Source organism: Numida meleagris, chromosome 4 (genome assembly GCF_002078875.1).
Source record: "Numida meleagris isolate 19003 breed g44 Domestic line chromosome 4, NumMel1.0, whole genome shotgun sequence".
NCBI lineage: Eukaryota > Metazoa > Chordata > Aves > Galliformes > Numididae > Numida > Numida meleagris.
The window spans coordinates 55,805,038-55,831,751 of NC_034412.1; the positions used below are offsets into that span (position 1 = coordinate 55,805,038).

The 26,714-nt window shown below is 40.9% G+C and overlaps 1 protein-coding gene across 2 annotated transcripts in view; it reads right to left on the bottom strand.

The window, feature by feature from the left end:
* Positions 1–26,714, bottom strand: part of ADAMTS3 (ADAM metallopeptidase with thrombospondin type 1 motif 3) — a 134,748-nt gene that overhangs the window by 15,381 nt on the left and 92,653 nt on the right. For both annotated transcript variants that reach the window (XM_021396767.1, XM_021396766.1), the window contains exons 5-15: positions 24,076–24,275; positions 11,871–11,954; positions 10,102–10,258; positions 7,903–8,008; positions 6,818–6,961; positions 5,287–5,419; positions 4,695–4,808; positions 3,486–3,631; positions 2,748–2,923; positions 1,470–1,603; positions 823–946 (exon numbers count right to left, since the gene is read on the bottom strand). In XM_021396767.1, the coding sequence (XP_021252442.1) occupies positions 823–946; positions 1,470–1,603; positions 2,748–2,923; positions 3,486–3,631; positions 4,695–4,808; positions 5,287–5,419; positions 6,818–6,961; positions 7,903–8,008; positions 10,102–10,258; positions 11,871–11,954; positions 24,076–24,275 (1,518 nt within the window). The remainder of the gene's footprint in view (positions 1–822; positions 947–1,469; positions 1,604–2,747; positions 2,924–3,485; positions 3,632–4,694; positions 4,809–5,286; positions 5,420–6,817; positions 6,962–7,902; positions 8,009–10,101; positions 10,259–11,870; positions 11,955–24,075; positions 24,276–26,714) is intronic.

Genomic DNA, 26,714 nt, shown 5'->3' on the forward strand with positions numbered 1-26,714 from the left:
GAGCAGACAGAAGTTTCTGAGGAAGTTCAAGGGGTCTTAAATTATTATTGATAAGAGATGTGTTATAGAGTGCTGCAGTCCAGTCTGAAAACTTTAACCAAGTTAATGCCATCATATGTTTCATTGGATGTAATTTGCATAACTTAAGAGAAATGAGGGTTTCTGCCAAAATGTTTCTATCTTTGGTTCAGAATTAAGTTGAATTTATTTTTCATTTGTTTATTTGACTAAAAGGCTATAATTTGTGACAAGATTGATTTGACATGAGGATCCACATGATCATATGAAAAGAAGTTCAGACTTCACTTACAACTCTTGAGTTTAGGTTTGAGAAGAAAAAACTTATGAAAAGCTTAAACTTCAAAGAGAGGAAAAATATTTCTTCTAGTTCTCCTACAGAGAAAGGCATGCTATACTTAGCACTGGGCAAAGCACCTCACTTTCTTCTGAATTTCACTGTTAGAACAACAGCTCATTTTTTTCAGCAGAACTTGGTGTATCCCCATTTAACACAAACACTGTCTGTGGGCTTCAACATTTACAAAGAACTAAACAAGCTCTGCCTGGGGAGTACTTCTAGATACACTGTACAAATCAAGCTTTCTTCTAATAGGTCCTTCAAAAGACAGAAACGTTACAGCGTTTTAAAAGATCTCATTTCTTTATCAAGCACTGAACTATTTTAGCACATCAAGTTAAAATTTGTGTTTTTCTACCTTGAAGTAAGCTGCATTTCTGATCAGTCTGCAAGAACAGTAAGCATGACAGAAACACCAGAGATAACAGAAACTATATTCAGATGCATGAAAATGCTATTCCTACCAAGTTTTTTGGGAGTGCGTGTAAAGGTTCCTTTCACAGTTCGGCAATGGGAGTTATCTCCACCACAGACACCGCACTTATCTTCAGCCTTATTGGAACCAATTTCCTTGTCACAACCCACTTTCTGCAGAAGGAAGAACAAAATGAAACATGGCTTTATCGTAGCCTGTAAGGTTCAGTTATAGAGGGAAGTAATCTCAAAATCAATGCATAGAGGAAATTACCACCCAACACTGATCTATTTCATTTAAACACAAATTACTTGAAAGCCTGTTGCTGGGTAATGGATGCCAGGTGAAAAACAGGAATTGATTCTCAGATTACATCAGCTGTACGTCAAGACTAGGAAAGATGGGAAAGACAGAAAAATAGACACAACTCCTTTCAGACACAAAACTAAATGCAAAAATTGCAAATGAAATTATCAGTTGAAGAAAAATAGTGTTTCCATGGAACGGACCTGTGTCATTGTTCTAATTTAATTTAATTCTGAAGTAATTATGAGGAATATGATGCTGCAAATATTTCAGAGCATCTGCAAAGTCTATCTCTGCCCTATTCACAGAGTTTTTTCTGATTGCTGCTAAACAGTTATTTAACACAGCACAGTCCAAACTCAGCAAAAACCTTGGGAAGCCATTACTCACCACACATTCTCCACGAACACAAATGCTGTAGGGATCTTTATAGGAACAGCGAGTCCCATCGTGTGCCAGTTGTTTCATATAAGCAACATCTCCTGTTTCTTTGGATTGGCAGTACAGGTGGCATCTCTTATTAGCTGAATAGCAGGGAAACAGAAGTAACTGCATAAGTTAAAAGCAATCCAGATGAGCTTCAGAAAAACATCTCACTAAAGGCATAAAGCGAATATCACAGAGATGGAAAGGACCTTCAGCAGACACCTAGGGGGGAAAAAGCAACTAATTTGCTGTTGTGTGAATTATGGGCCTATCACTATCACAGATACTCTCACAGAAATCAGTTTGCTTCCAAAGAGGCTCCTAGAACTGGGTTCCTCACTATTCTTCAAGTAGCCTTCACTTTGATTCTGTTGCAACAGTGCTGAGTTCAAGAAATCATATCACATGAAAGAACAGAGGATTTGGATCTTCAAACTTCCCTAGCCTTTTTGGAAAATCCCAGCTGAACAAATATTTCCTTATCACTACCTGAATCTGACCCCCAGCAATGCATATAAAGAGTTTCAAAGGAGATGCCTGAGGAAAAAATACCAGCAACTCAAAGCAGCTCTGAAACCCCTTTCAGCGAACAACAAATCCTTATGCTTGAAGCTGTCCTCGTTACTCCAGATAATTGCTGGGTTATATTAACTTTAGGAGTGAAGAGACAGGCTCAGGTAGACAGACCTATCTAAGAGTGGGAAAATATTAAGAAGGACTTCTCGCGTAGCACCATTAGAAACACACTATTACAACTTCCTGTGCAATTTCCTAGCAGCAGTCCTCATCAAGCATTAACACTTTGCACTCGGGGAGATGAACACCTGTATGGGGAAGAGGGCAAGAAGAGTCCTTCAGGATCTGAGAAGCAGCTTTCCACACCTGGCCCCAGCAGCAGAGCTAGAACTTCACAGTGAAGTGCATTAAGTGCTATGAACACTCACCAGCTATTCCATCAGGAGCTTAGAGCCTCTATGCCTCTTGCTACATCCTGTTCCTACATCCTGTTCTCACTAGGAAGAGGATGAAAGTTAGAGGAAGCCAGCTGGGCTAGGGTTGGGGAAATTACAACTGTCTCACACTGCAGCTCTTCCTTTTCCCTGGGCCATCCTATTCTGCTTGTTAGTCACACCTACACTTGTTCTCACACTGTAGTCTCTACATGGCAAATGGAACAAGACCCCCGTAAGATCTGTGAGATTCCAGCACTGACTTGTAATAAACGCAAATAACAGAACTTACAGTCAGGGTGTTCATATGGCAGCCAGTGGTGTTTGCTGCTCTGATACTCAAAGTGGGAATTGCGTTGCTGACATTGCTGTGCTCTGAAGTCCTCAAAGTGCTTCGGACACTCTTCCGTATTGCAAAGTTGAAACTCAAAATTGACACCAGCACAATCCTCACCTCCATTAATTGGCCTACGAAAAGAAAACATTCAAGAGATTATAAAATCCTCATGGCTTTGGGTCTACGATTATGTCATCAATCTTAAGCAAAATTTCACACTTAATTCTAAGAGACAATTTTACAAAAAAGGAGTGTAAACTGACAGAACTGGAAACAGAGCAGTTACACTGCACAGATACGCACTTGCAATGTAACCTCCATGCTTGCCCAAACATCCTAAAGGCATATGCAGACATGCAGACGCAATATATATCCACATTTATGCTGCCAATAGTTGATTTACAAATGAAGATCCTCTAACAGTTTATCCCAAAACTCACTGAGCTTGCACTCTATGTTCTCTTCACTCTCTTAAACATCAGTAAAATTCTTCATAGGATGGTTTTCCATAGGCTTTCCTCTGGAAATTACTGGATTCATTAAAAATGTTCCTAGGTCCCTGCAAAAGGTGATGTTTCAAGGGGCTTGAACACAATGTGAATTTTAGGAGACTCCATCTCAAGACATAAATGTCAGCCAACACCTGCAATGATTATCAGTTGACTGGAACTACGACCAAGGCAGAAGACCTACATTGGATTGTTGCACTGGCGTGTTCGGAAGCGAACTCCAGTTCCACAGGTTCGTGAGCAGGAGCCAAATTTTGTCCAGGGTCCCCAGTTGCCATCCTGTTTCAGCTGGTTAGCATTCTTCCACATGCAGTGACCTTTATAGCACCACTGAGAGAAAATGGGCATGGAAAGCAGAGGAGAGCAGAAACAAAATCAAACGGAACATATAATCATAGAGGTGAGCTCATGGAGCAAAGAAGGTCTCTGTACTCTGGGCCCAGGAGTGCCCAATCCCTCTCTTTCATGGCTGTCTGTTCCATGGATGAGCAGCAGTACCACATCTGAGTGTGTATCCTTCCATGGGCAGAAACACGAAGATCAACATATTCTAATGTTCTTTCAATTTCATTTAAGTAATCCTTTGTCTCATAGGAATCCTAGTTCCTACCATATTTTTAAAGGAATTTTTATGTTCTGACTACTGTACCACAGGATAAGGTTCTTGCTGAAGATTAGTAGAAGATTAGATTTGTTTTTTTTCCTCGTACTTGCCAAACATTATAGTCATGCAAACAAGCTGCAATGGCGGGCTAGTCACTAGTCAGGGAGTTTTTTGGCTACTGGCTAGGGCATTTCCAGACATTGTAAGTGGCTCTCCTATAGCTCAAAATACACGGAATTTGTTAAATAAACATTTGCTTGAGTATAATTATATAATAAAAAATGAATTAGCAGCAGGACATTCTCTAATGGGGATGTTAAAAGACAAAATTAAAGAGCTAATCCTAAGCTTACACGAACATCTAGCCACAGGATGTCTGGACCACAAGTACTAAGAAGAGTGATCCTACATCACATCCTACAGTGATCCCATCATCTGCTACCATGGATTCTTAATGACACTTTAAAGACACTTTGCAGATGAGAGAATATTTAAAAAAAAAAACAACAAAAAACATAACAGAAAGACCACAGAAGAAGATGAGAGTGCCCTACACCTCACCTACGATTTTAATACCCCCACCCTCCAAAATTTAGACCATATAACAACCAACTTTGTACATCTCAAAGAACACAAAGTGAGAAAGCACAGCTCCCTCTTTTTCCTTTCTTTGGTGCCACCTGGGGGGATGCTGCGCAATTGCCAATTTTCTGTGTGCTTTTTAACCCAAATTAATGCAACTGATTGCGTTTCTTTCTAACACAAACATAGTGGAAACATAATACTCACTTTTCCAGGGGCACATTCTGTCCCATCGAGTGGAGGTCCTTTCTTAGTCTTACAGAAATACGGGTTATCTGGATGGCTACACCACAACTGCTTGCACGGGTCAAAGGTTCGGAACTGAAATGCAGGACATTTATGAGATGAAATACAACATTAGATTATTGATACTTTTTGGGTAAGGATTCAAACCAACCAGTCAGTTAATCTAGCTACCAATAAGTCAAGTAGCTTCAGAAAGAAAAGGGCAATGCTTATTCCCTGCATCCCCTGGTCCTGAACTGATGAGAAGAACGAGGGAGGAGATGCCCAGAAGTGGGAGGAAAATTACTTTTTTCTCCTTCTTCCTCAGTATCACAGGCTTGCTGCCACAAGTCTGTGTCACGTGGATCATGCTGCTGTCCTCTTGACCATTAAAGCAAATGACTCAGATGACTGGATTTCACCCATGTCTCTCCTTCTTTATGCATCTGTTTAAACTACTCCATTAATTGCTCTTTAACTGTGAGAAAATGAATATGTTGCAGCTATTAAATAAGGCCAAACACCAACTTGCTGAAATGAATGTTTGTCTTTGCAATGACTGCCTTGGACATACCGCTGTGCACATTTTATAGCCAACACCAAAATCAAAGCGGCACTGTTCATCCATGGAATAATTGATGCCTGGCAGTTCAGGGAGCTTGGGCCAATCATGCTCAAAAGGGTCATCAAGAAGACAGTCGTAAGAGCTGTGGAAAGATGCACAGAAAAAAGATAATAAGAAAATGTAGTAATTGGGTTTTTCTACAAGTATGATCGAAGTCTTTATTCTGAGATGTCAATATCGACAATATTCATTTTCTTCAACATGTTACTGTTCCCTGAAGCACAGACAGTCCCTTCTGTAGGAATACTGCCCGGTGCAATGTGACTGTGCACTGGATGGGAAGGCCCTACAGCAAAATCCCTGTATTTGCTGGAGACTGAGGAGAAGCATCTCCCACCCTTCACTGATCTAACGGTACTTGCGGAATTTGCATTTTGTTTTCCTTTCACCAGAGACAGAAAACAAACACTTCCCAATTTTCAGTGCCAAAGGACAACATTTCAATGTGCTTCAAACTACAACATGAATCCTAGTATAACGAGTAACACAACACCTTCCGCAGTCATAGCCTTTCCACTGACTTTATGGGGCTTTGAAACAGAACAGTAGTCTGAGAACAGGCCCTCTTACCTGTAATCTGCAGCATACACAGGGATGAAACACAGTTTATGCAAAGAGAAAGAATAAGGCCTGCTTTTTATTCATTCCTGTTCAGCTCTTGGTGGGCTGCTCTTCCTGCACAAGGATAAATTCCGCTTTAAGCTCTAAGGTTTGGATAAATTACTATTTTATGCTTCAGATTATTAATGGGATTCCTTCTCAAGGAAATCCAGGCCAATTTGTTAAGTTTTCCTTTTTTTTTCTTTTTGACTTGCAAAACTAGCTATTTGCAATAAAGAAGTAAGAAATGGATGAGGAAGCATTTACATGGAGGGAGACTATGTATATACACACAGGTAGAGATCAGTCCTATGCACCCTGTTCCCCTTTTCTGCCTGATTCAGTCACATGCATGCTGTATTTTCTCCCTTCCACAACTTTCGCTAGTTCTTTTTCTCAGCTTAGGGCTTCATCTTCCCATTTTCACAGCACAACTTGTACAGAAATAAAAAATCTAGGGAAAACATCAGCTACCTGACATAAACTCTGCTAGAGAGACACGCGGTACCATTCCCAGAAGATGCAATGAGTGTTGCGTAAAACTGTAGGTGAGGATGCACTGAGGATGCCATTGCAGTGAGGGACAGGGCAGCCTACTGGAATGCCTCTGTATACTGAATATCTGTTTGGAAGGAGAGAGCAGCCTACACAAGAGGATCCCACTCCTTGCTATCTCTGAAGTCCCAGTACCATTGTGTTTACAAAAGGGACTTCCACAGACAAGGGTTCAACTTATGACACTTGTGCCCGCCTTCTGGGATTGCCTCTCCTCTTTGCTCCTTGATGGAGGGCAGCCCATTGGCCCCATATACCAGGGAACTGCAAGGACTTCTGTTTCCTTTAGTAAGATAACACTTAATGAGTGCTAAAAAGTTCTTACTGTATATATCTTTTGAGTTCTTGGCCACTGCATCTGGACCAGTGGTAACGATGAAAGGCAGCCTGCACCAAGGGAGCCATTACACTCCCCATTGCTGTCTCATCCCCACATCTGTTCCCTTGCCCATCATGCTCCATTCCCAGCCTGAAACAAAGAATTGGTATCAGAGCCTCAGCAGTTTCTACTTTTCAACTGGTAGAACAGCTGTAAAGAAAACAGTTTCTCATGCAAACATAGTCACTCAAGACGAAATTGTTCTCTGCATTGTACAGATATCACCTGCATTTCAAACAGATCTTTGATGTCAAAATATAAGGACTCTCTAAATACTCTTTATAAACTAATCAGATGATGATTTCTACTTTGGATAACAGAAAACAGCAATTCTGCTCACCATGGAGCACTTCATTCAGACATTTAATTGCTCATGACAGTACACTCACTTATCAAAAGCACCTACTTATACATAGAGCTAACATGGTTGTAATGCTGCACATTCAAAGAGCTGACTAGGTTAGCATATTAAATTTCCAAAAGTGTTCATCTGGTGCAGCTTATCGTGCAAGTGACGTGGTCATCTCAAATTTGGCTAAATTCCTCCTAGTTACTCTGGCAGAAAAAAAAAAACAAACATCAAAGCCCACTGAGCTGAACAAGAAGCCCGTGCTACTTAAAGATGACATTAACTCATCTAGCAGCTGACAGAGATCTTTCCTTAATCAATTATTCTCGGCCTAACATTTTATCACTCCTTAAGAAGTGTCAAATTAACAAATCAGCACTTGCAGTCAATGAGAAGAAAGAACTTTAAGGATGCTTCATAAGCTACTGTCTCCTCTGCCTGGGCTTTCCAGGTTTCTTTCTTACTTATCTCACCGTCACCCTACAGAAAATGAGTTCCTGCTCTCTTTCCCTTGCCTTCTTCCCCCACTTACTTATTCATTGCTAAAAGCACTGATGCATTCCAAGAAGATGATAATATGATTTGGATGGCTGTCATATAGCCATTAAAATTAAATCACTTTAATTAAAAAGGAGATGCAGCACCGTATTTTGTTGTTAATCTAATTTTATGTTAAACTTACACGTGACCAGTTTCATGAGCAACAACAAAAGCTGATGAAAACCCATCCTCATGGTTGAGAGTACAGCTTCGGACCGGGTGACACATGCCAGTAACAGGAGCATATCCTATTGAGAGAAATCACGTCTGACTGCTTTACCCATTACATTTCATAGAATCATAGAATGGCTTGGGTTGGAAGAGAAACTAAAGCCCACTCAGTTCCAACACCCAGCTGGTTGCTACCCACCAGATCAGGTCGCCCAGGGTCCCACCAACCTGGCCTTGAGCACCTCCAGGGATAGGGTATCCATAGCTTCTCTGGATAGCCTGTTCCACTTGACAACCCAATAAATTTACTATCAGAGAAGAACCAAGGATTCTCTTCCTCTGATTGCCAATTTCTCCTGTCTTTGCAATTTCTGTCAGTGTTAATGGCTCTGACAAACTAGATTTGATTCTGCATACATCTGGATTACTTCAGGCACTTACACTCTCATAAAAAAATGCAGAAGATTCTGATTCAATTAAAAGATAGAGAAATAAGCTGGTCTTTGTTCATTTGTTTGCATGTGTTTATATTAATACCATCATCTAAATACTACTTGGTACACATTACATGCCTTGTCATTTGCAAAAGCTGAAATCTTTCTGAAGATAGGGAGACTGCCTAACATCTCATCCTGGAACACCAGTCCAGACGTGAGTGAGGACTCAGCACTATTGCCTCACCCTGAAAGATGAAGGAACTGAACACAAACATCTAACACATCTCTAGCCGGATGGACAGAACATGGCACATTTTTCAAAAAGCTATGTGGAGAAGCAGATTCATGCCTCAACCAGTAAGAGTTCACCAGCATAAAATCTGAAAAGCCTTCCTGAGAAAGGGTATTTCTGACTAAAAGCAGGTCACTCTTATCTTGTACTAAGCAAAAATTGGTAAACTCCGGACATTAGACCTGAATATACTACTGATACCATGCTAAACCATGCATCTTACACTGCTTTTTCATGACTGGATAATGAATGGGGGCCTTTTCTTCCAAGACAAGTTGCAGAATTTGTCTCAAAGGCACAGAAACTGGGCAGAGCACTGGAAGAGACTATGGTGGCTGACAGAGAGAATGAAGCCAAAGAACCATTTGCAGGGCAGCACTGGAGCTGGGCATGTGGCTCAAGTATCAGGAGGAGCTGAAGGATTTTATCTTCCTAGCGACAGATATAGAGAACATTCAGAGGGGATGCAGTGTGCTTGAGGAAACTGAGACATGGAAGACAGAGGACATTTTTGACTGTATAGTAGTAGATTTATTGCAGAGAAGGCCATTACATTTAGTTGGACAGCTTTGTTTCAGAAATTGCTGTTTTCTAGTCCCATTTTTCCACCTGCAAGCAGAAATCAGAAGCACACAAAACCACAATGCTTCTGCTAAGAGGAACCCTCAGTCCTACCACAGACCACACCATGAAAGATGAGTGCTAGTTTGGTCTGGGTAAATCATAATAGGGTGCATATTCTGAATGTAATACCTGAGAACCAAAGAAATAAAAAAGGGGACTAGTTTGCAATGCTGCACAAAGCAGTAAAGCTTCCGGAGTCTCACCCAGACTCCTATTTTTCTGCACTGACATAAATCACACTTTGTGAATTTACTTTCCATTATCATTAGTTCCTTGAGTGATAAGGACTAATGCAAATATCAAACGAGCTGAAAAGACAGTTATAAGAAAATATCTACTGTGAACAATGCAATAAAATTAAAGCAAAGTTGAATGCAAAGTGCACTGAGAATTTCACATGTTCCCTGCATGCACATGCAAAAATATATTTGTCTGAAGAAAGGAAACAGCTATTTACTTACTATAAGGTAAGTAATTTAATTTGCTGCAGTTAGATATAAATGGCAAGGACTACTTGCTTTTTAAAAAAGTATGTAAAATGAAATAATGAGTACTATCTCTCCACAGCGCAGTAACAACTACATGCTCAGGCTGTCCATATGGGCCTTTTCTAAAGCCAGAATAGGAAAATGAAAGTTGTAACAAGTGCATACTTTCAAAGGTATTTTCTGAATCAATGCCTACATTCCTTAATCTCTCTGGGTCACAGAACAATGCAATTTTCATTTTTTTTTCCTTTTCTGTCAGGTACTAGACACGCACAAAAAAAGAAACCACCCCAAGTCCCAGTACTTTTGCTCAAGGTTAGCTGCATTACCTTGCATACCAGCAGGCCCAAAATCTTGCCTAGTCAAGAAGATGGCATGATCATGGTGCTCAGAGTGATTGGGGTCTGACTTCTGCTGCTGGTACGCCCAGCGGCAAACATTCTCCAGGCTTCTCGAGGGATTCCCCCTTTCAATCAAGCTAATGGACTGAAAAAGCAATATATTAGAACCAGGATCTCCTAAGGGCAGGAAATTCAGACAAGTTTTCATTTTCTTGGAGAACCAGCCATGTTCCTGCTTCTCTTTCCTTATTTCCCTATCACTCTAAGTCATTGTAGTTCTCTTTGATACGAGAAAAGGAAATGAATACACTGGACACTGACTGATCCCTAACAAAGGACTGATACTCTCTCTTGGCCTTCTTGCCCTTGATCCCCAGGCAGAGCCAAGGAAACATACAAGAGCTGCCAAATCAGAGAGCTACTGTTTTATATCAACGCAATCGTATGTAACAGTGAGTGTGCATATGTAACAGCACATCTTTAGGATTTTTTTTAAAGACAGCATAACGAGTATTTACATCATCTACTAAAATGATGACAAATAATGGCCCTTCTGTGCAGTGTGCCTGGGTAATACCTGGGGATTAAGCCTGTAATGTGCAGGATAAATGCCAGAAGACAATGTGACTCATTTGAGTTAAATGAGAGTGGAGTGACAACATACAGCCTGTGTGGAGGAAGTGAATAACATAAAACACAGAGTACAATGCCTCAACTAGTGTAAAACCAGTGTATAGCACCAGTAAATCTGTACTGATTAACAGAGATTAGCCATCTGGTTCTGTGAGACTTTTGCTACAGTATGTCTACAATCTCAATACTTCAAAAGGAAGTGACCAAATTTAATTACAAAGCAAACATCAAAGCGGTCTTTTGGTTTGCTCAAATTCAATGCCTGAGTTAAATGGAAGTGATATGATCTTTATCAAACCTCAAACAGCACTCACAACACACTCATCCTGAACAAGATAACAAGTATTTGTTTCAAAACTCTCTAAATGTATTTTACCAACAAAATCAACGTGTTGGCAGAAGCACAGTCTGGGGCAGAAAGTGGAGGAGTATGCTATGACTCAGTAAAAAGAGTGTACAACACAACGAGAAAAGGAGATAGTTACCATAGAAGACTGCTTGGAGACGGGGCACCAGCAAGTTGTGTTGGTCAGTCAAGATGATTGCCATTACTAAAGTGATTTTCTTCCCTGAGGACTCACAAGGGCAGAAAGTCAGGCTGCAAGCCCAAGCCCCTGGAGTGAGACTGCAGTGGACTCAGATGCCCCCCATGTCCACTCAGCCCATTCCTCAGCAGCATCAGCAGGATAGGGGCAGCACTAATTACTTCTGTCTCTTGAAGCAAGAGTCCTCACAGGCACTGCACCAATCACTGCAATCTCGCATTTAAGCACAGATAGTTGGTGATATTAAGAAAATACACTGGAAAATGAGCTTTCCACTGGAACGAATCCATCTAATATGACAGAAATATTTGACTGCTGCAGCATTCCAGCTTCATAGTGATAAATTAGGTGCAAAGTGACTCTGCAGCCAGTCCTGCACCACATTTCACATAAAGGGACAGTGATGGTTCATCTCAGGAATGAGGGCATAAGCACATTCAGCATGTGCTGAACAAAGAAGGCAGTTCCCTGAACTTAAAATTTCGGTAGACTTCTGCCTCCACAGCTGCTCATGTAGTTCCTATGGATTATGACTACAAAGACGATGAACGTGAAGAACTGGTTCAGAGGCTTGCTTACCTTTGCATACCCCAGCATGATCATTCGGACCAGCACAACATTTATGTGAACACCCAAGGATTCATCATGGTAAATTTCATTCACCTGAGAAAATAAAAAGTAAAACTTAAAAGGAAAAAATCATGGGTGATACAAAGGGAACTTCCAAGGCCATGCATCTGTTATTCCAAGTGCTTCTACCACTAGTTTTCTCAGAGGAGGATTCAAGTCTCAAATCATTTCCCTGCAGTGAGAAATGTAGACTATACTTCCTGTCATCACATACTCCCTCACTGAGAACTTTCTGAAGCACATTTCAAGACTCCTCTCAAATTTAATGGCCTTTGGATCAAAGCCAACAGAAAAATTGTTTGGGGAAAGAAAGACTACAAACCCCGCAAATACTTGTCTGAACGCTTAATTTCACTTGTTTGATAAACATAATGAGGGAAATGAAGTTATTCCTGAAAGCAGGGCTATGGCAGTATGGTCGCATTCACTGAGGGATTTAAAAGCAGATAAGATTTTGCTTTAACAACAGATAAAACCATCACCATTCAGCCCACATGGCCACTTCTCCTGTGCCATCTGGCCACTCTAACTGTGGATGAATTCCAGATCCTGTTCCTATTTGCTTCGTCAACCATTTTTCTCACTTCAATCATTTTAAACACATGGGATGAGTATTTTAGTGGGGAGAGGGAGTGCATATTTTTCATTTTGTAAAAGATTCTGCTGCCAGAAGGTTCCACTCAAGGAAATATGCCATTAACTTCAGCATAAGTTTGTCCTCGGAAAATACTTGAGGATTTGACTTAAAGCCATTTTTGCATTTTGAAGCTCTAGGTTGGGAAGGCAGAATATTCAGACAATGACACGATCAATGAGGCTCCATTTCTGCACACATGTAAGCATGTGTTTAGCTTTAAAGATTTGAATAATACTCACGATTCTAGATCAATCTTAAAATTAATGGGCAAAGTGTTTCCAAATCCCAGAAATGCTTTGGATGTTCTCATCTAAAAGTTTTAAAGTCAACAGCATTGCCAGAGACATAAACTCTGTAGTATACTTCATAGAGTAATGATATCTCCAAATACACTTGATTTCTGCAAGTCAACACATTCCATTTCAAAAGTTCACCAACTGCATGAAAGCATGTAACATTTACAGGATCTGGAAAGACTTACTGCGCACATTAAAAACAACTGCTGGCCTGAGAAAACACCCATACATAAGACTTCCTCATGAGACATCAAAACTCTCACCCTCAAGGGCTGCAGAAAACACACAGGAAAGAGAAAAACGAAAATCTCACAAAGAGCCCTCACAAAACAGTCCATGGCTTTGCATGAAATTAGGCTTGCAGAGGTCTCCAATGAGGTCCATACGCATCATTTAAAGACAGAATTTTAATTTCAGAGCTTTTAGTCTCATTTCCAAATGAAATAAAAGACTAGATAGTTGCTCCCTCTATCAGCGCTAGTGTCCCAATACATTTTGGGCCCGTTGAACACTTTCTAGCAACACTTGCAAAACTATAAAGATCTCAAAGAAATCAAGTATCTAGAAGCTTTGAGAAAAGTAAGCAGTTTACTGGAAATAACAATGTTACTGCTGCTCCCAAGCGAGCAAAGACTGAACATCCTCCACTACACACATGAAGGGAAGCTCAGAGTATGCATACGTGCAGGAGCTTTTCAACATTCCGAGCATGAGGGCAGCTTGTATCCCATTAGAGAGAGCAGCCATATGACAGACACCCAGAGATAATGTGGCAGTTCCACTGTTCACTGAACAGCTGAAATTTTTCACCGTTGTTTTAGTTTTGAATAATTTATTTCAGAAGCAACTAATACTGCTGCTCTGATGTTTCAAGTCAAATCAGTACAGAAGTAACCACATAATTCTAAATAGAGTATTTGTGGAAATTAAGTTTTTTTTTTTTAAATGTGCAGATAGGTCAGAAATCGTTCTTCTTGAGGACCCTCTTTGTGTCTGGGAAGGTGAGAAATGTCCGTTCACCAGAGTGTAAATTAGGGAACTGAAACATCTGCAGCTCATCAGTGAAGTTACTCATTCCCATCAAAACAAAATAAATATTATATTATGGGTAATCGGTGAAAAATAAATATCACTGTTCAGAGCAAAGTTGGTATATTTGAGCAATATTTACAGGTTTGGGTGGTTTTTTTCTGTTTGTTTGTTTGTTTTACTTAGGCTAAACAAAACTTTCCCCTTCCCTGAGGGAAAAAGGTCGTTTTGAGTTGTCCAGACTGTGGGACCTGGCACAATGATTTCAGTCGATGGTTTTAAAAAATGCAATCCCTTTTAGGACTAACTAAGAACAGACTGTCAGCAGGATAGTTTTACAAGAAATGAGCACATAGCTTAGACTGTTTGCCTCATGAAGCAATTATTCCAAAGTTCAATTATTCATATTTTCTCCTTAGCAATGCAATAGTATTGCTTCCACCAAAGTTCATCTCAGAAAAACGTTCACAACTTCCTCTGCGCCAAGAAACAACAAGCTTCCCAGAAGCAACCTTCAAAGAGACATAAAGGATCCTGGAACCGACCTGAAGTTCCAGGTCTTCCTCAAGACTTCTCTACAACACCTTTTTCTGTGGACTGCTTTGGAAGGATCCATTGTAGGATTCCCATGAGGAGCAAGCTCATATATGCTCTCGTGACCTAGACATAGGAAATTTTGGAAACCTGTAACCTTGCTAGGAGGCCACAAATCAAAATAAGTGCTGAAAACTGTCAGTGTAGACTGTAGTGCTTTCAGACTGCTGTAACTGCATCTATGCTGTGGTTATATTGGCAAAACAAATTACATTCCAAGATACTGGTACTGGTACAAAATGCATATATAAATCACACCCCAGGAAGCTTGATTTGTGTGAACTGAACTTGGGAAACATATCACAGATGTCCAACTGGCCATACAGACTCTGGTGTAGTATTTTAAAGGAAAAAGTGATTAGGCTGAATTCAACAGTAATATACACAAGAAGTAAATCAGTGCTCCACCTTGGGACAGTGGTGACAACTGGGAGACTCCACATACAAAGCGGGAAATATCTGTTTACTGAATGGATAATTACTCAAACAGACAACATAAATGTACCTGGCAGTAAACCCTACAGCTACAGCAAGGAGGGCTGGAAAAGGGAGATAACTGCAAACCAAGGGATTTCAGGGCTTCTGTGGATACTTACCCATATACACAGTATGAATGCCATGGGTAAACTCACATTCCTAAACTGATGTACTCGTAAACTGCCCTCTAGCCATACTCTGCTCTTGAAAAGAAAGTTGGCTGGATTCTCACTTGTCACAGACATTGCTGCCTATTGACGCACACTCAGCCACACATTCCCAGGTTAGGCTGGATGATTCCTCTGAGCACTTCTTATAGTATGAGCTCTTAGAAGCTGGCCTTTCACATTTGAGACAGACAGAAAGCTGAAGACGTACAGCTGCTTTTGTGCAGGCACTGTGCAATTCCTTTTCATGGTTGCACACCCTCCCTCCCTTCATGGTGTGCAGGCAGGGCCTACAGGCTAATCCAAAGCAATCTGCTGACATTTTCCTCTGCTCAGTCACAGTAAGCTCCTCCTGCTTACACCAAATGCTTCATTAGACTGCCCCTGGGTTTGGGGAGCAATACAAAGCCTCAAGGGTTTTCTGCGTTGATTAAACTACTTACATTTCTGCATCTGACTTGTGCAGGGGAAAGTGCAGTTTATTGATTAGCAGGAAAGTTGAGTAATTCAGAAGCTGACGATTAATAACATCACCTGCTGTACTGTTCACATCACTGGAAATTGAATAGCTTGAAAATACGGTCTCTTATTGATCTACTGACTACCCACAGGTACAAACCACTAGATTAAAAAGCAAAGAGTGAGACGAGCTCTTTAGGTGACAACTTCACATGCCATTAGTCTTCACCAAAGGCTAAAGGCAAAATTAGATGAAAACTGACAAACTAATACATAGGAAAAGCTATAGAAATAGCTCTCTCAACCCATAACCTTGACAGACAACAAGATAAGTTACCAGCCTTGTCACTATCTACAGAATAGGCTACTTGCTGAAAAAGAACATCCCTCAGTGCTCACTGTGAGGTGGAAATGTAAGAAAATAAAACTCAAGCATGCCTGCTTTCCACAGAAAACCAGGCTGGGAAATGACAATTCAAAGTTTCAAGTGAGCGAATACAAGCTGTCTCTCCCAACGGAACACACAACCATAGCCCAGTCGTCAGCAGTGAGACTGCCGCAAACACTCACAGATAGCTCTGCAATACGGTTGTGCCTCCCAGAACACCACTCAGCAGAGGGAAAAGAACTGGTAGGAACAGTCCTCAATTTGGGCTTTTCTGGCAACCTTATATACATGTCCTCAAGATAATTTTTAAAAGCTTTGTATGCTTCTATCATCTGAATCTGCTTTTATTTTGCATGATGTTTTTTTTTCCCATTTCCTGTTTTCAGCGCATGTTCTTTAAGTCTTGTAACAATGATTAAGTTGTTAAAATCTTTACAGGAATGGCTAGTTGTTATAAAATAGCATTAGATCTAAAAAAGGCAGCAGTCTTCACTGTAATTGACTCACAGCTTCTGAAAGATGAGGTCTTTCACCCTGCACCGGTTATGCATGGGACATACTCCCAGTAGGTGGAGCCATTGACGTTTAAGAAAACACAAAACTCCATGTTTCAGTTCTGCTGCTTGCAAAGCTAAACGTCTTTAAGACTAAAAAGCCAATACTCTGAAATCTTCTTCAGTGAAGATCTATTTCAGAAAGGAAAAAACATACAACAGATTGTTTTCTGGAGTTCATTCCCTGCCAGCAATGCCCTGCATTAATTCATACAAAGAACAAAGACACGCTTTATAACACCTCACATTTATTAACTCCTCCACAACATTGGTGGGCCAACAACCAGAATTAAGGCACAGAGGAGATGACAGCTTCTAAATGCAACACTTAATGACTGCTTATTTCAAGATTCCTTATCTGGCAACAGAAAGAGAAGACTGCACAAAAATCATGTTTGAGCTGATGTACAGTGAGGTATACGGTAAAAAGAAAACAATTCCTTGCAAGTCTTGTATCAAGGATATTTTTTAACTCTCAGGCATGATTTTTCGTCTCAAATCTTCTGGATTCAAATGTTATCTTGCTTCCATATTTGCCCAAACTGCATTAACTCCTATTTCACGTTATTCTGTAATACAAATTATCTGTGCAGTTTAGCACAGACATAAGTTACTGCTCAGGGAAAATCTGGAATTGACATTTCTGAAATGCTGCTAGCAAGAAAACTCCAGCAGATCCACATGGAAAAATATTGCAGATTACCTGCTAACTTATGCATGCTGTACACATTCACCAGCATTAGCTCTCATTTCCATGTGGAACGGCACACAGAAGAAAGAGCCTCAATCTAACTTTTCTCCTTTATCCATGTTGATAACATTCAAGCATGTCATCAGGTTAGAAACTAGAGAAACTCAGGTATCTCAGTGTGTTTAGGCCCTGCTATGCACTTCTAGTTAGAGTGAATAAGAGACACCAAGATTAATGGGGGTCCTATTCATGTTATAAAAAAAACCTAAGAGAGATAAAGGTTTGATGGAGATAAAGAGCTGGAGGTATAAAGGTTTAGACATACCTAGCACTGTCTTTTCCTACTCAGGTGAATCATAAAGCTTCTGTAAACTTCAGCACTAAGCAGTTTTGAAATTCACCTCCTTGAAATGTTTTTTTGCACAAGAAATAAAATTAAATGTGGACATTTTTTTTCTGTGCTAAATTAATGAACAAAAATCCAGAATTATTATTTAGAAAGGTGACATCCTCAAAGCTGCAGTGCTCAGTGAATAGCGATTGCCAGAAGTGGAATTCCGGCCACAATTTGAGAATGAATGATGCTCAGAAGTACCACTCTACTATCTAATTTTGGTTTATTCTCAAGAAGAAAAAAATAGAAAGACATAAATACTGACAAGCCCAAACTTGCTTAGAACCCCCCAGTATAACCTGGTATCCTATGTGCCTGTCTTTCCGATCTCAATCACTTTCCTCTAGGGAAACTTCATCTTCAGTAACCACCAAGGGAGTAACAAATGTCACCTGCCTAACACAGGAGATCCTGTATCTCAAATCTAAGAAAGCAGTGCTAAAAACCTCAAACTTTTTTTAACGGACTGCTTAAAAAAGTGTACTTGCTAACTCCTGCTGAAAATGATCATGAATATTTCACTCTTCTTTTATTAGCTCAAAATCAAACTCCCTCTAAACTGAAAGCAGTGCTTTAAAGGTCTCTTTTTTTGTTTGAGGTTTCTCTTAGGTAGCGTGGAGGAGAGGAAAACCATGTTATGAGAGACAACATAACACAAAAAAAGAGAAAGCTGTGAAGCATGCGATATAATGACAATGCCACATTCCCATAACACATTAAACAAAGGGTGAAAACTGATTCTTCTCTTCCCTGAGAAGTGACCTCAACGGCTGTGTGGCATACCACCATGTGACAGAGACACAGCCTAGCTCCTGAGAGACCCACTCAGTCACTGAAGGGCTGCCTGGCTCTGGAGCACAACCAGAGTGGGAGAATGAAGAGAGGGAGGGAGAGAGGTAGGAAAGGAAGGGGAGGCTGGAATTTTCTCAGTCCTACAGCACCTCATTTCCATCTGCCAGTCCTTACTCTATGTCGTTTCCCACTATACTTCTGCAGGGTGACCAAGGGTTGCTCCACTGGGGATCAGCAGCAGTGCTAACGCTACAGCAGGGCTTGGTAGATCCCTTCTGTGCTTCTGGTAAGGGGAAGATCAGGAAAATGTCAACTGCATCACCTCAACTGACCAAACTGACCAGCACTGGGCAGGCCACAGAGCTACCAGAAACAACTTCAGGGCAATTACATTCTTTCCAGTAGGTTGTTTTACTCCTCAGCCCTTCTGGAAAGAAGCTGTAAGTGAATCCAACAGTTTATGCTGTGAGATAAGGGTGCAGTGTCACCTATAACCTAGGGAGCACACTAGATTCTATTACCTGGGAGTAGATGAGCCCATTCAGGCTTCTGATTTCCAGCTCTGACCCTTAGCAGCTGTTTTAGATGTGTCCCTATTCCTAACGCCAAGAGAACATGTAAATACTGAAACATTTCAGGCATTTCTTTAGCTGAAGCTCAACCTCTAGCTCCAGAGCTCCCAGTGACATCACAAGAACATGCAATGCTTGGCTCTCAGCAAGCCAGCAAGCCTGTTTTGGCACTGAGAGCTGTGCAGTTGTGTCACCATGGCACTGTGCCCAGGACAACCAGCTGTGGCACAGGGTTGAGTGAATGTGATTAACACTGCTTTTTTGCACTTGAGCAAAATAGTACTGCCTTTGATGCCTATGTATAATAGTTATTTTGAAGCTAATCTGGAGCTAACTGCATTACACGTGGCAAAATGGTCCATAATTCCCCTGCTTGGGGAAGCAAACTAGGCTTAGCAAATTAGCATCAGCCTTGCAAAAATCCCCAGGAATGCCAGGAACATCACAGATTGCCTTTCTCCTCCCATTTTTAGGAAGAATAAAAGATACAAGTTGAGATATGCTAAGTTCAGATCTTGAATCTTCACACCACTAGATCCAAACTTAAATCAGAACCCAAAAGTCAGGTTAATTTTTGTGTTAGGCAAGTTCAGCCAGCCCGAACTATGTCTGCTGATGTAAGCAGTGCATTAGGCTGCCAACAGCTGCAGTCTTAATGGGTCACGATCTTCTAGGAATAAGCAACAACTTGCCCATGTGCTTTCTAATTCCCTGGAGCCTAAAAAAGAAACTTCTAGTAACAACAAAGATACACAGTTACTAGACATGCATTCACAGCCTCCAAAATCCGGCTGTTCATTCATTCCTGCCTCAGCCCTGATCCACAAAAGCAGCCCAGATTCAATGGCTTGTTTCTCCTCTAAGATCTTCACACTCAGCTTCCTAACACACCAGAGTCAAAAACCTTCTGTGTGCATGTCAGAGGAATGGAGGAAGTCATGATTAAATGCTTTGGGCTCCAAAACCAAATGCACAGACATTACTCAACAGATCCTTTTCATCAAACCAGGATTCTACAGCATCCATTCACTTATTGTTGAGAGCGACTCCCCAGGCATACTGAAATACTACTAAAACATTTAAACTCCCAATTACAGAAACAGTAGGAAAGGCGACAAGGCTGAACAACGCTCCAGGTTGTAAACTTAGCAGACTGAATTCTGTTTTTCTGTTACAATGTGTGTGTTATGTCTGGAGTTTCTTATTCTAGATTTATAGCAGAGTATAATTCTATACAGAGTTGCTATAATTTTACACAGAGCTATGCTGGAAAAGATATCAGTTGGTTTAAATTCATATCAAGATTTTTTCCTGTCAAACTCTATGGATTAGATTTTTAAACTGCTGCTCCTCATTTTGGAAGCTCAACAGGTGAGGCGGATTTTCAAACGTGCTCAGAGTGTTCGTGCCCTTGGAGAACTGATACAGGATTATGACAGGTGCATGGTTCTGATAATTTTTTTTTAATGGACCTGGCTCCATTTAAGCATCTAAGTGGTTAACGGCATCTTAAGACAAAGAGACCATAACTGTAGGTAGGCTCCAATTCTAGCTCTATGCCTCCCTTCCACTATTTAATGGATCTTCTCTGTAACTAAGCAACACATTTGGTCATACATGTAGAATTTGTGTTGTTGGCAGCACAGTTCATTATGAAGAGACAGTTTACTTAGGTAACTGAGGAGCTGACAAAGGAAGCCAAGAGACATTCTCTTGATACTGCAACTCACTTTTAGTCTGAAACACAAGAGGTCACATTTTCAGCCTCAGCACTCCATGTTTGATTAGAAGTGTGATGCAATCATTGCACAGTGTGCACTAAATGGGAGCTCTTGAAGTGCTTTGGGCAGGACATGTTACAATACAAGCCACATGGATCAAAGCTTGGACCAAAGTGAGAGAGCATGGGAGAAAAGCAGTATCATAATGCCTCCTATTTTATAATGCTGGCCCACAACGTCAGAGGCAGATGTTGGTGGAATGGCAGTAGATGTTGAACCTTTCCACCAATATTCCATTGTGTTTTGTTGCCATGGGACAGACGGCAGCAGAGAGGAAAGTCTCACAGAATAGCGTCTGACGTGGAAGTGTGTATGAAGGAAAGGGCATCACTGAATTCCTCCATGCAGAAACAATGGCAACCACTGACATCCATCGATGACTGCTGAACACTGATGGAGACCAACCAGTGGATGTAAGCACAGTGAGGCAGTGGGTGGTGCATTTCAGCAGTGGCAAAAGTGTCAGTGGGTTATCTCCACTGGTTCTGATTTGTATGAGTGCGGCATGCAGCCTCTCATTCATTGCTGGCAAAAACGCACAGCTAATGGTGGTGACTGTGTGGAAAAGTAGTATTATGTAGCTGAGAATTTGCTCTGTCAAACAGTATTATTGTGCTCTTTGCATTCATCTGTTTTAATTTCCATGGAAACAAACAGGCTTTACTTTTGGAGTGACCTATGAGTATCTAGACAAAAAACAATTGCTAACTCTCTAAGACACAGTATGATAAAAGAATTCTACAAGTTTGCTTCTTTACAGTTTCTTTGCAGTTTCTATAGATATTGCCACACCATTTAAGGAATAGATACAGCTAGAGGGTAGCTGTAACTACCATTTGGTATTTATATTTTCTATGATTCTATGATTTACCCTTGGTGAAGCCATGTTGGTTACCACCAACCACCTTGTCTTTATTTTCTGCAGCCCAGAAGGCCAACCATATCCTGAGTTGTATCAAGAGAAGCGTGACCAGCAGGTTGAGGGAGGTGATTCTACCCCTCTACTCTGCTCTTGTGATACCCCAGCCTGGAGCTTTGTGTCCAGTTCTGGAGCCCCCAACACAAGAAGGACATGGAGCAGGTCCAGAGGAGGGCCACAGAGATGATCAGAGGGCTGGAGCACCTCCCCTACAAGGAAAGGCTGAGAGAGCTGGAGCTCTTCAGCCTCGAGAAGAAAAGGCTCCGAGAAGATCTTATAGCGGCCTTCCAGAACCCGAAGGGGGCCTACAGGAAAGCTGGGGAGGGACTTCTTGTAAGGGCAGGTAGCGAAAGGACAAGGGGAAATGGTTTTAAACTGGAAGAGGGTAGATTTATACTAGGTATTAGGAAGAAATTCTTTACTGTGAGGGTGGTGAGACACTGGAACAGGTTGCCCAGCAAGGTTGTGAACGTCTCCTCCCTGGAAGCACTCAAGGCCAGGCTGGACGGGGCTTTGAGCAGCCTGGTCTAGAGGGAGGTGTCCCTGCATATAGCAGGGGGGCTGGAACTAGATGATCTTAAAGGTCCCTTCCAACCCAAACCACTCTATGATTAGATGATTTAGGGCACTTCCTCACTCTGCATGTGTATTCTTTTACCTTCAAAACAGAAACAGCAGAAGTTAGGAACTAGTAAGAATGTATCAAGTTTACATCCTTCTTCCCACTGTTTTTCAACTAGACTCTCTCACTACATAAGGAAAGCTGGAACAGACTTCTGTCCTGAGGTCTTCATCCAGGCCTTTCAGGCAAAACTCCCCTGAAACCAATCGCAACTTATCTGAGAAATAAACTTTTGCTATAGCTTTGTTGACTTTGAGTCAGCAGGAAATTTAAAGGACCTTCAAAATCTGGAAAACAGTTTTGCAAGTTTACACTGCTAATTTTTGAACTGACATTATTGGCAGAAGCAATAGCACTGTCAATATAGTCATTTGTGTAAGCTGACACATTCCAATTTAAAATCTTTTACCAGTTTAACATCTCTTATTATTAGGTATTATACAAAGACCTAGTAGTAGATTTTTTTAAAATAAAAAGTTTGCATAATATTCCTGCATTAATAGTCTCTCTCAGCAAACCTCCCTCCAAAAGACAATCTCAAAGGATGCCAAGGCTCCAGTCCCCAAAGCACCTCCTGAAGAAATGGAGCACAAATGGATGCTGTCACTGCCCCAGTTCTCCCATTTTCCTCTCCTCATGCATAAGAATAGAAATAAAATTCCCCAGAAGAATTGCTGAACACTTCTGACAGACCTGCTTGGCTTGCTCCCATAAAATTTCATTTACAGAACAAACATCTTGCTATCTGCTGCTATCTGTAGCTTGTGTTGTGACAGGGAATACTCACACCATCCTATTTAGCCAAGTAGCAGAGAAAGAGACTACGAGACAGACAACAAAGGACTCTCCCATGACAATACTCTGCCATCTTGCAGTGATAGCACTGCTTGCTAGATCTCACTGTTGTGTTCATAACACAGCTACTGCAGGAGTTAACTAAGCTTGTAGAAGCCAAGAGAATACCAGTCACTCACCATCATGAATAACTTCCAAGAGCACTTAAAAACATGGGGAACTTCGGCCTATATGACCTCACATCATCCACAGAGCATCTATCAATGAAAAGCCATTTATCAGGAATGACTATTCTATCCTTTAACATAAGGGACAATATCTGCCATTATTCAACTATCTGGACATTTTTCTGTTTTTTGAATTTGAGATTGGGGGATACAGGTGTGTTTCTGTTTTTACAATGCAGATTGTGGAAAAAAAATGGCCCTCCTCTGTTTTTAACTAAACTTCATCTACCCAAAGCATCAACAGGATTGCCAGTAACCCTATCCTGTCCTCTTTAGTTCTGTATAATCACATTTTATCAAGGAAGGAGAACATGACACAGCATGTTACACATCCAAAGGACCCTTGGTAGAAGCTCATGTCCTCCAGTGTTCTGTGGGAAAGCCTTTGCACATAAATACAGTCTCGCAGCATCCAGCAGGCTTTAATTTAAAGAGCATCCATGTGCAAGAACACAGTAATGAGCATATGGGCTAGTAGAATTATTCTATGCAGTTCTGTGAGGCCTATGAAGGACTGTGCTTTCACTGAGGGTCAAAGATGGTAAATTCTTGGAATTTCCCTAGAATGTGCCCTGGAATGCTATTATAAAAAAGATCAATTAAAGGAGCATCTTGTAAATAAAGAAGCAAATCCAACAGCAGACGAAATTATCATCCTTGTATTTGTATCAAGCATGATCTCCTGGATACTCCTGCAAGAGTTTACAGAAGCCTTCAACATTTTAAAGCAAAACAGCGCAATGCTATGGAAGATACTCACTATGTTCATGAGGGTGAGGAGGTAGTTTTGAACATGTTCTTTGCCATGGAACCGGACGACAGAGTCGTCCACACCTAGCAGCACCTCAATGTTGTAGTCGTCATCTCCTGCGTGCCTGCGTCGCCTCAGGGTTTCATTCAGTTGCTGTTCTACACTGCTGTACAGGGAACTCAGGTCTCCAAGGCCCCCAAGAAGGGATTCTACAATGAAACAGTAAGATATAAACATCTACTCCAATTCCACTTCAGAAACATCCTCCCCCACAACATTTTCACCTGTGCAGTCAACAGTTCTTTGGATAAAATAAAGTAGGAAGTAGGAAGAAAACAGATTTAGGTATTCTAAAGGCATAAGAGTGGGGAAGTCATCAGATACCCACTGAAAAATATAATTCACCATATGGTCCTGTACTTTACTCTGTGGTTCTTATTTCCAGCATAAAAATCATCCTGAAGGACAAGTTAGACCAAATACTTCACTTCCTCACTCAGAATTTCCTCCCTTATTTTCTGCAGCATGAGGCTTATGTTGCAGAGTGCCACAGACACGGGTTGCAGGGATGCTGTGCAATGTTCAACTTGTGGCTTTAGTGCCCTTGTACCCAACCACTGGAACAGCTAGGCAATTACTCTTACATTTTTTAAAAGTTCTCTGTTTAAAATCTAGATGTTTGAATAGCCTACCCTATGAATATCTTGAAATACTGGAAGAATCCTTTGAGGACATAGGTCAATGAGCAGAGTTATAATGAACTATTTTGAATTGGCTTTTAAGAGGATGTATTTAGTAGCCCGTATCTGAAATGACTTAAAAACCATCTCTTCCTCTTAGAACAGAAAAGAAAAACATTATCATGGATTTTTGACAGGAAAATGTAACAGCTGTAGCCTATTTAATTCTTCCAAAATCCAAGCGAACACATCAACAAGCTGTAAGCAATAAACAACAGTGAAGAGGTCCTTTTGGAACATCTTACACTGCAAATCTTCAGCTAAGTACTACAGACCTCACTAGGAATGGGACTGTTCTTAAGTCTCTGGCTCTGTGACAGTCAGGAGCATGCCCATTCCCTTAACTCTTCCGTTCAGGAAAAACAGACAATACAGTCCTTAAAGACACAGAGCTCTTCTTGCTCTGTGAGCCCAGCAAAAGCAACCAGCTTCAAAAGGACAGAAAAGAGGATGGTCTTGATCATCACTAATGTCCAAATCTGATACAGATTTGTATCAGAAAGGCGCATTTCCTCAAAAGACAGCGCAGCCTTCAAGCCCTATTTCTCTATGTGGGAGCTGATAAAAGCCAAGGTTGCAAGTAAATGAATTGGACCTTCAGATGTTTTAGGGAAGACTCACAGTAAACTGGATGTAAGTTATGCTCATGGAAAAACAGTAGGACCAGGGCCAATGTTGCAAAATGTGCTGGATGGCCATGCTGTATTTCATCCTGAGCAGATTCAACAACCAGCTCAATCAACTGGAAAACCTCTCCCTCCTTGGTACCACAGTGGTTCACAGCTACACATAAATAACTCTCCCCAAACTCCACATCAAATGGAAAGGTTGTCCCCAGTTGTTTTTAGAAGCTTAGCCTGTCACTGTGGGTGAGAGACCAGGTCTGCAAACAGCTTTACAATTCAACCGCAAGTCCTCTCACTCTCAAGAATGCAAACCCTGTGATAGCACACAAGTGGGAAATTCATAGACAAGTTCCAATTCTAAAAATTGCTACAGCTGGCAAAGCTGCTGAGCACACTGTCCAAAGGAAATATACCAGCAATATCATCATATCACTACACCCACGGCATGAATGGAATAGCCTGAGACCAGTTCAGAAAGAACCAACTATCTGCTCTGTGTAGAACCTTTGGTTTGGCTGTCACTCCCCCTATAAAATAGGTGGTTTTGTGGTTCAAAAGAAGAGGAGAATCTCTTTCTCTGTGTGCACGTGAGTGGGCAGGAGGAGTCAGAAAGGATTTCTTTCTTCCCCCTTCTCTAATACGTAGCCACTTTCTGCAAACAGAAGGTGCACTTAATATGCCACTATTTTCCATACATATACTCACAGAATTTTTTCAAGAGTGTAATCACAACAACTCAAGAAGAAGCTAACTCACTCTAAGAAGAAATGTATTGACCATTTTTGGACAAGATTTGGGAAAAACCGACAACAAAAAGTATCAGAAACATTTTCAAGCATTGAGCATCCTGCTACCCTGAAATGCAACTTGTTTGTTTCTTTTTACAGAAGACCCAAGTCTCCCCCTAACTGGGCTAAGAACTAACAAACAAACACCATTTCACTCATCCTGGCATGCAGCATATTCTATGAAATGTACCAGGACTTTTCAGAATATTAAGCAGCATCCACTCTCTCCACTTGTTTTTTATTTTGTATGCTAACTGGTTTTTAACTTTTTGTCTACTGCTCCTGCCACTGTAACAATATTTCTTAACAGAGAAATGCTAACACAGGAAAACAAGTATTAAGTCTTTCTTAGTGCACAAACAAGATTGTTTAATGTGGTTCTGTAAGACTTTCACAGAAATCCCCTTTATATTGCAATAAATAGCAAATACAATAATCTTTTCCATTCCTACTCCTCCTCTCCCCAGAACCAAAAGATACGTAAATGGTTTTCT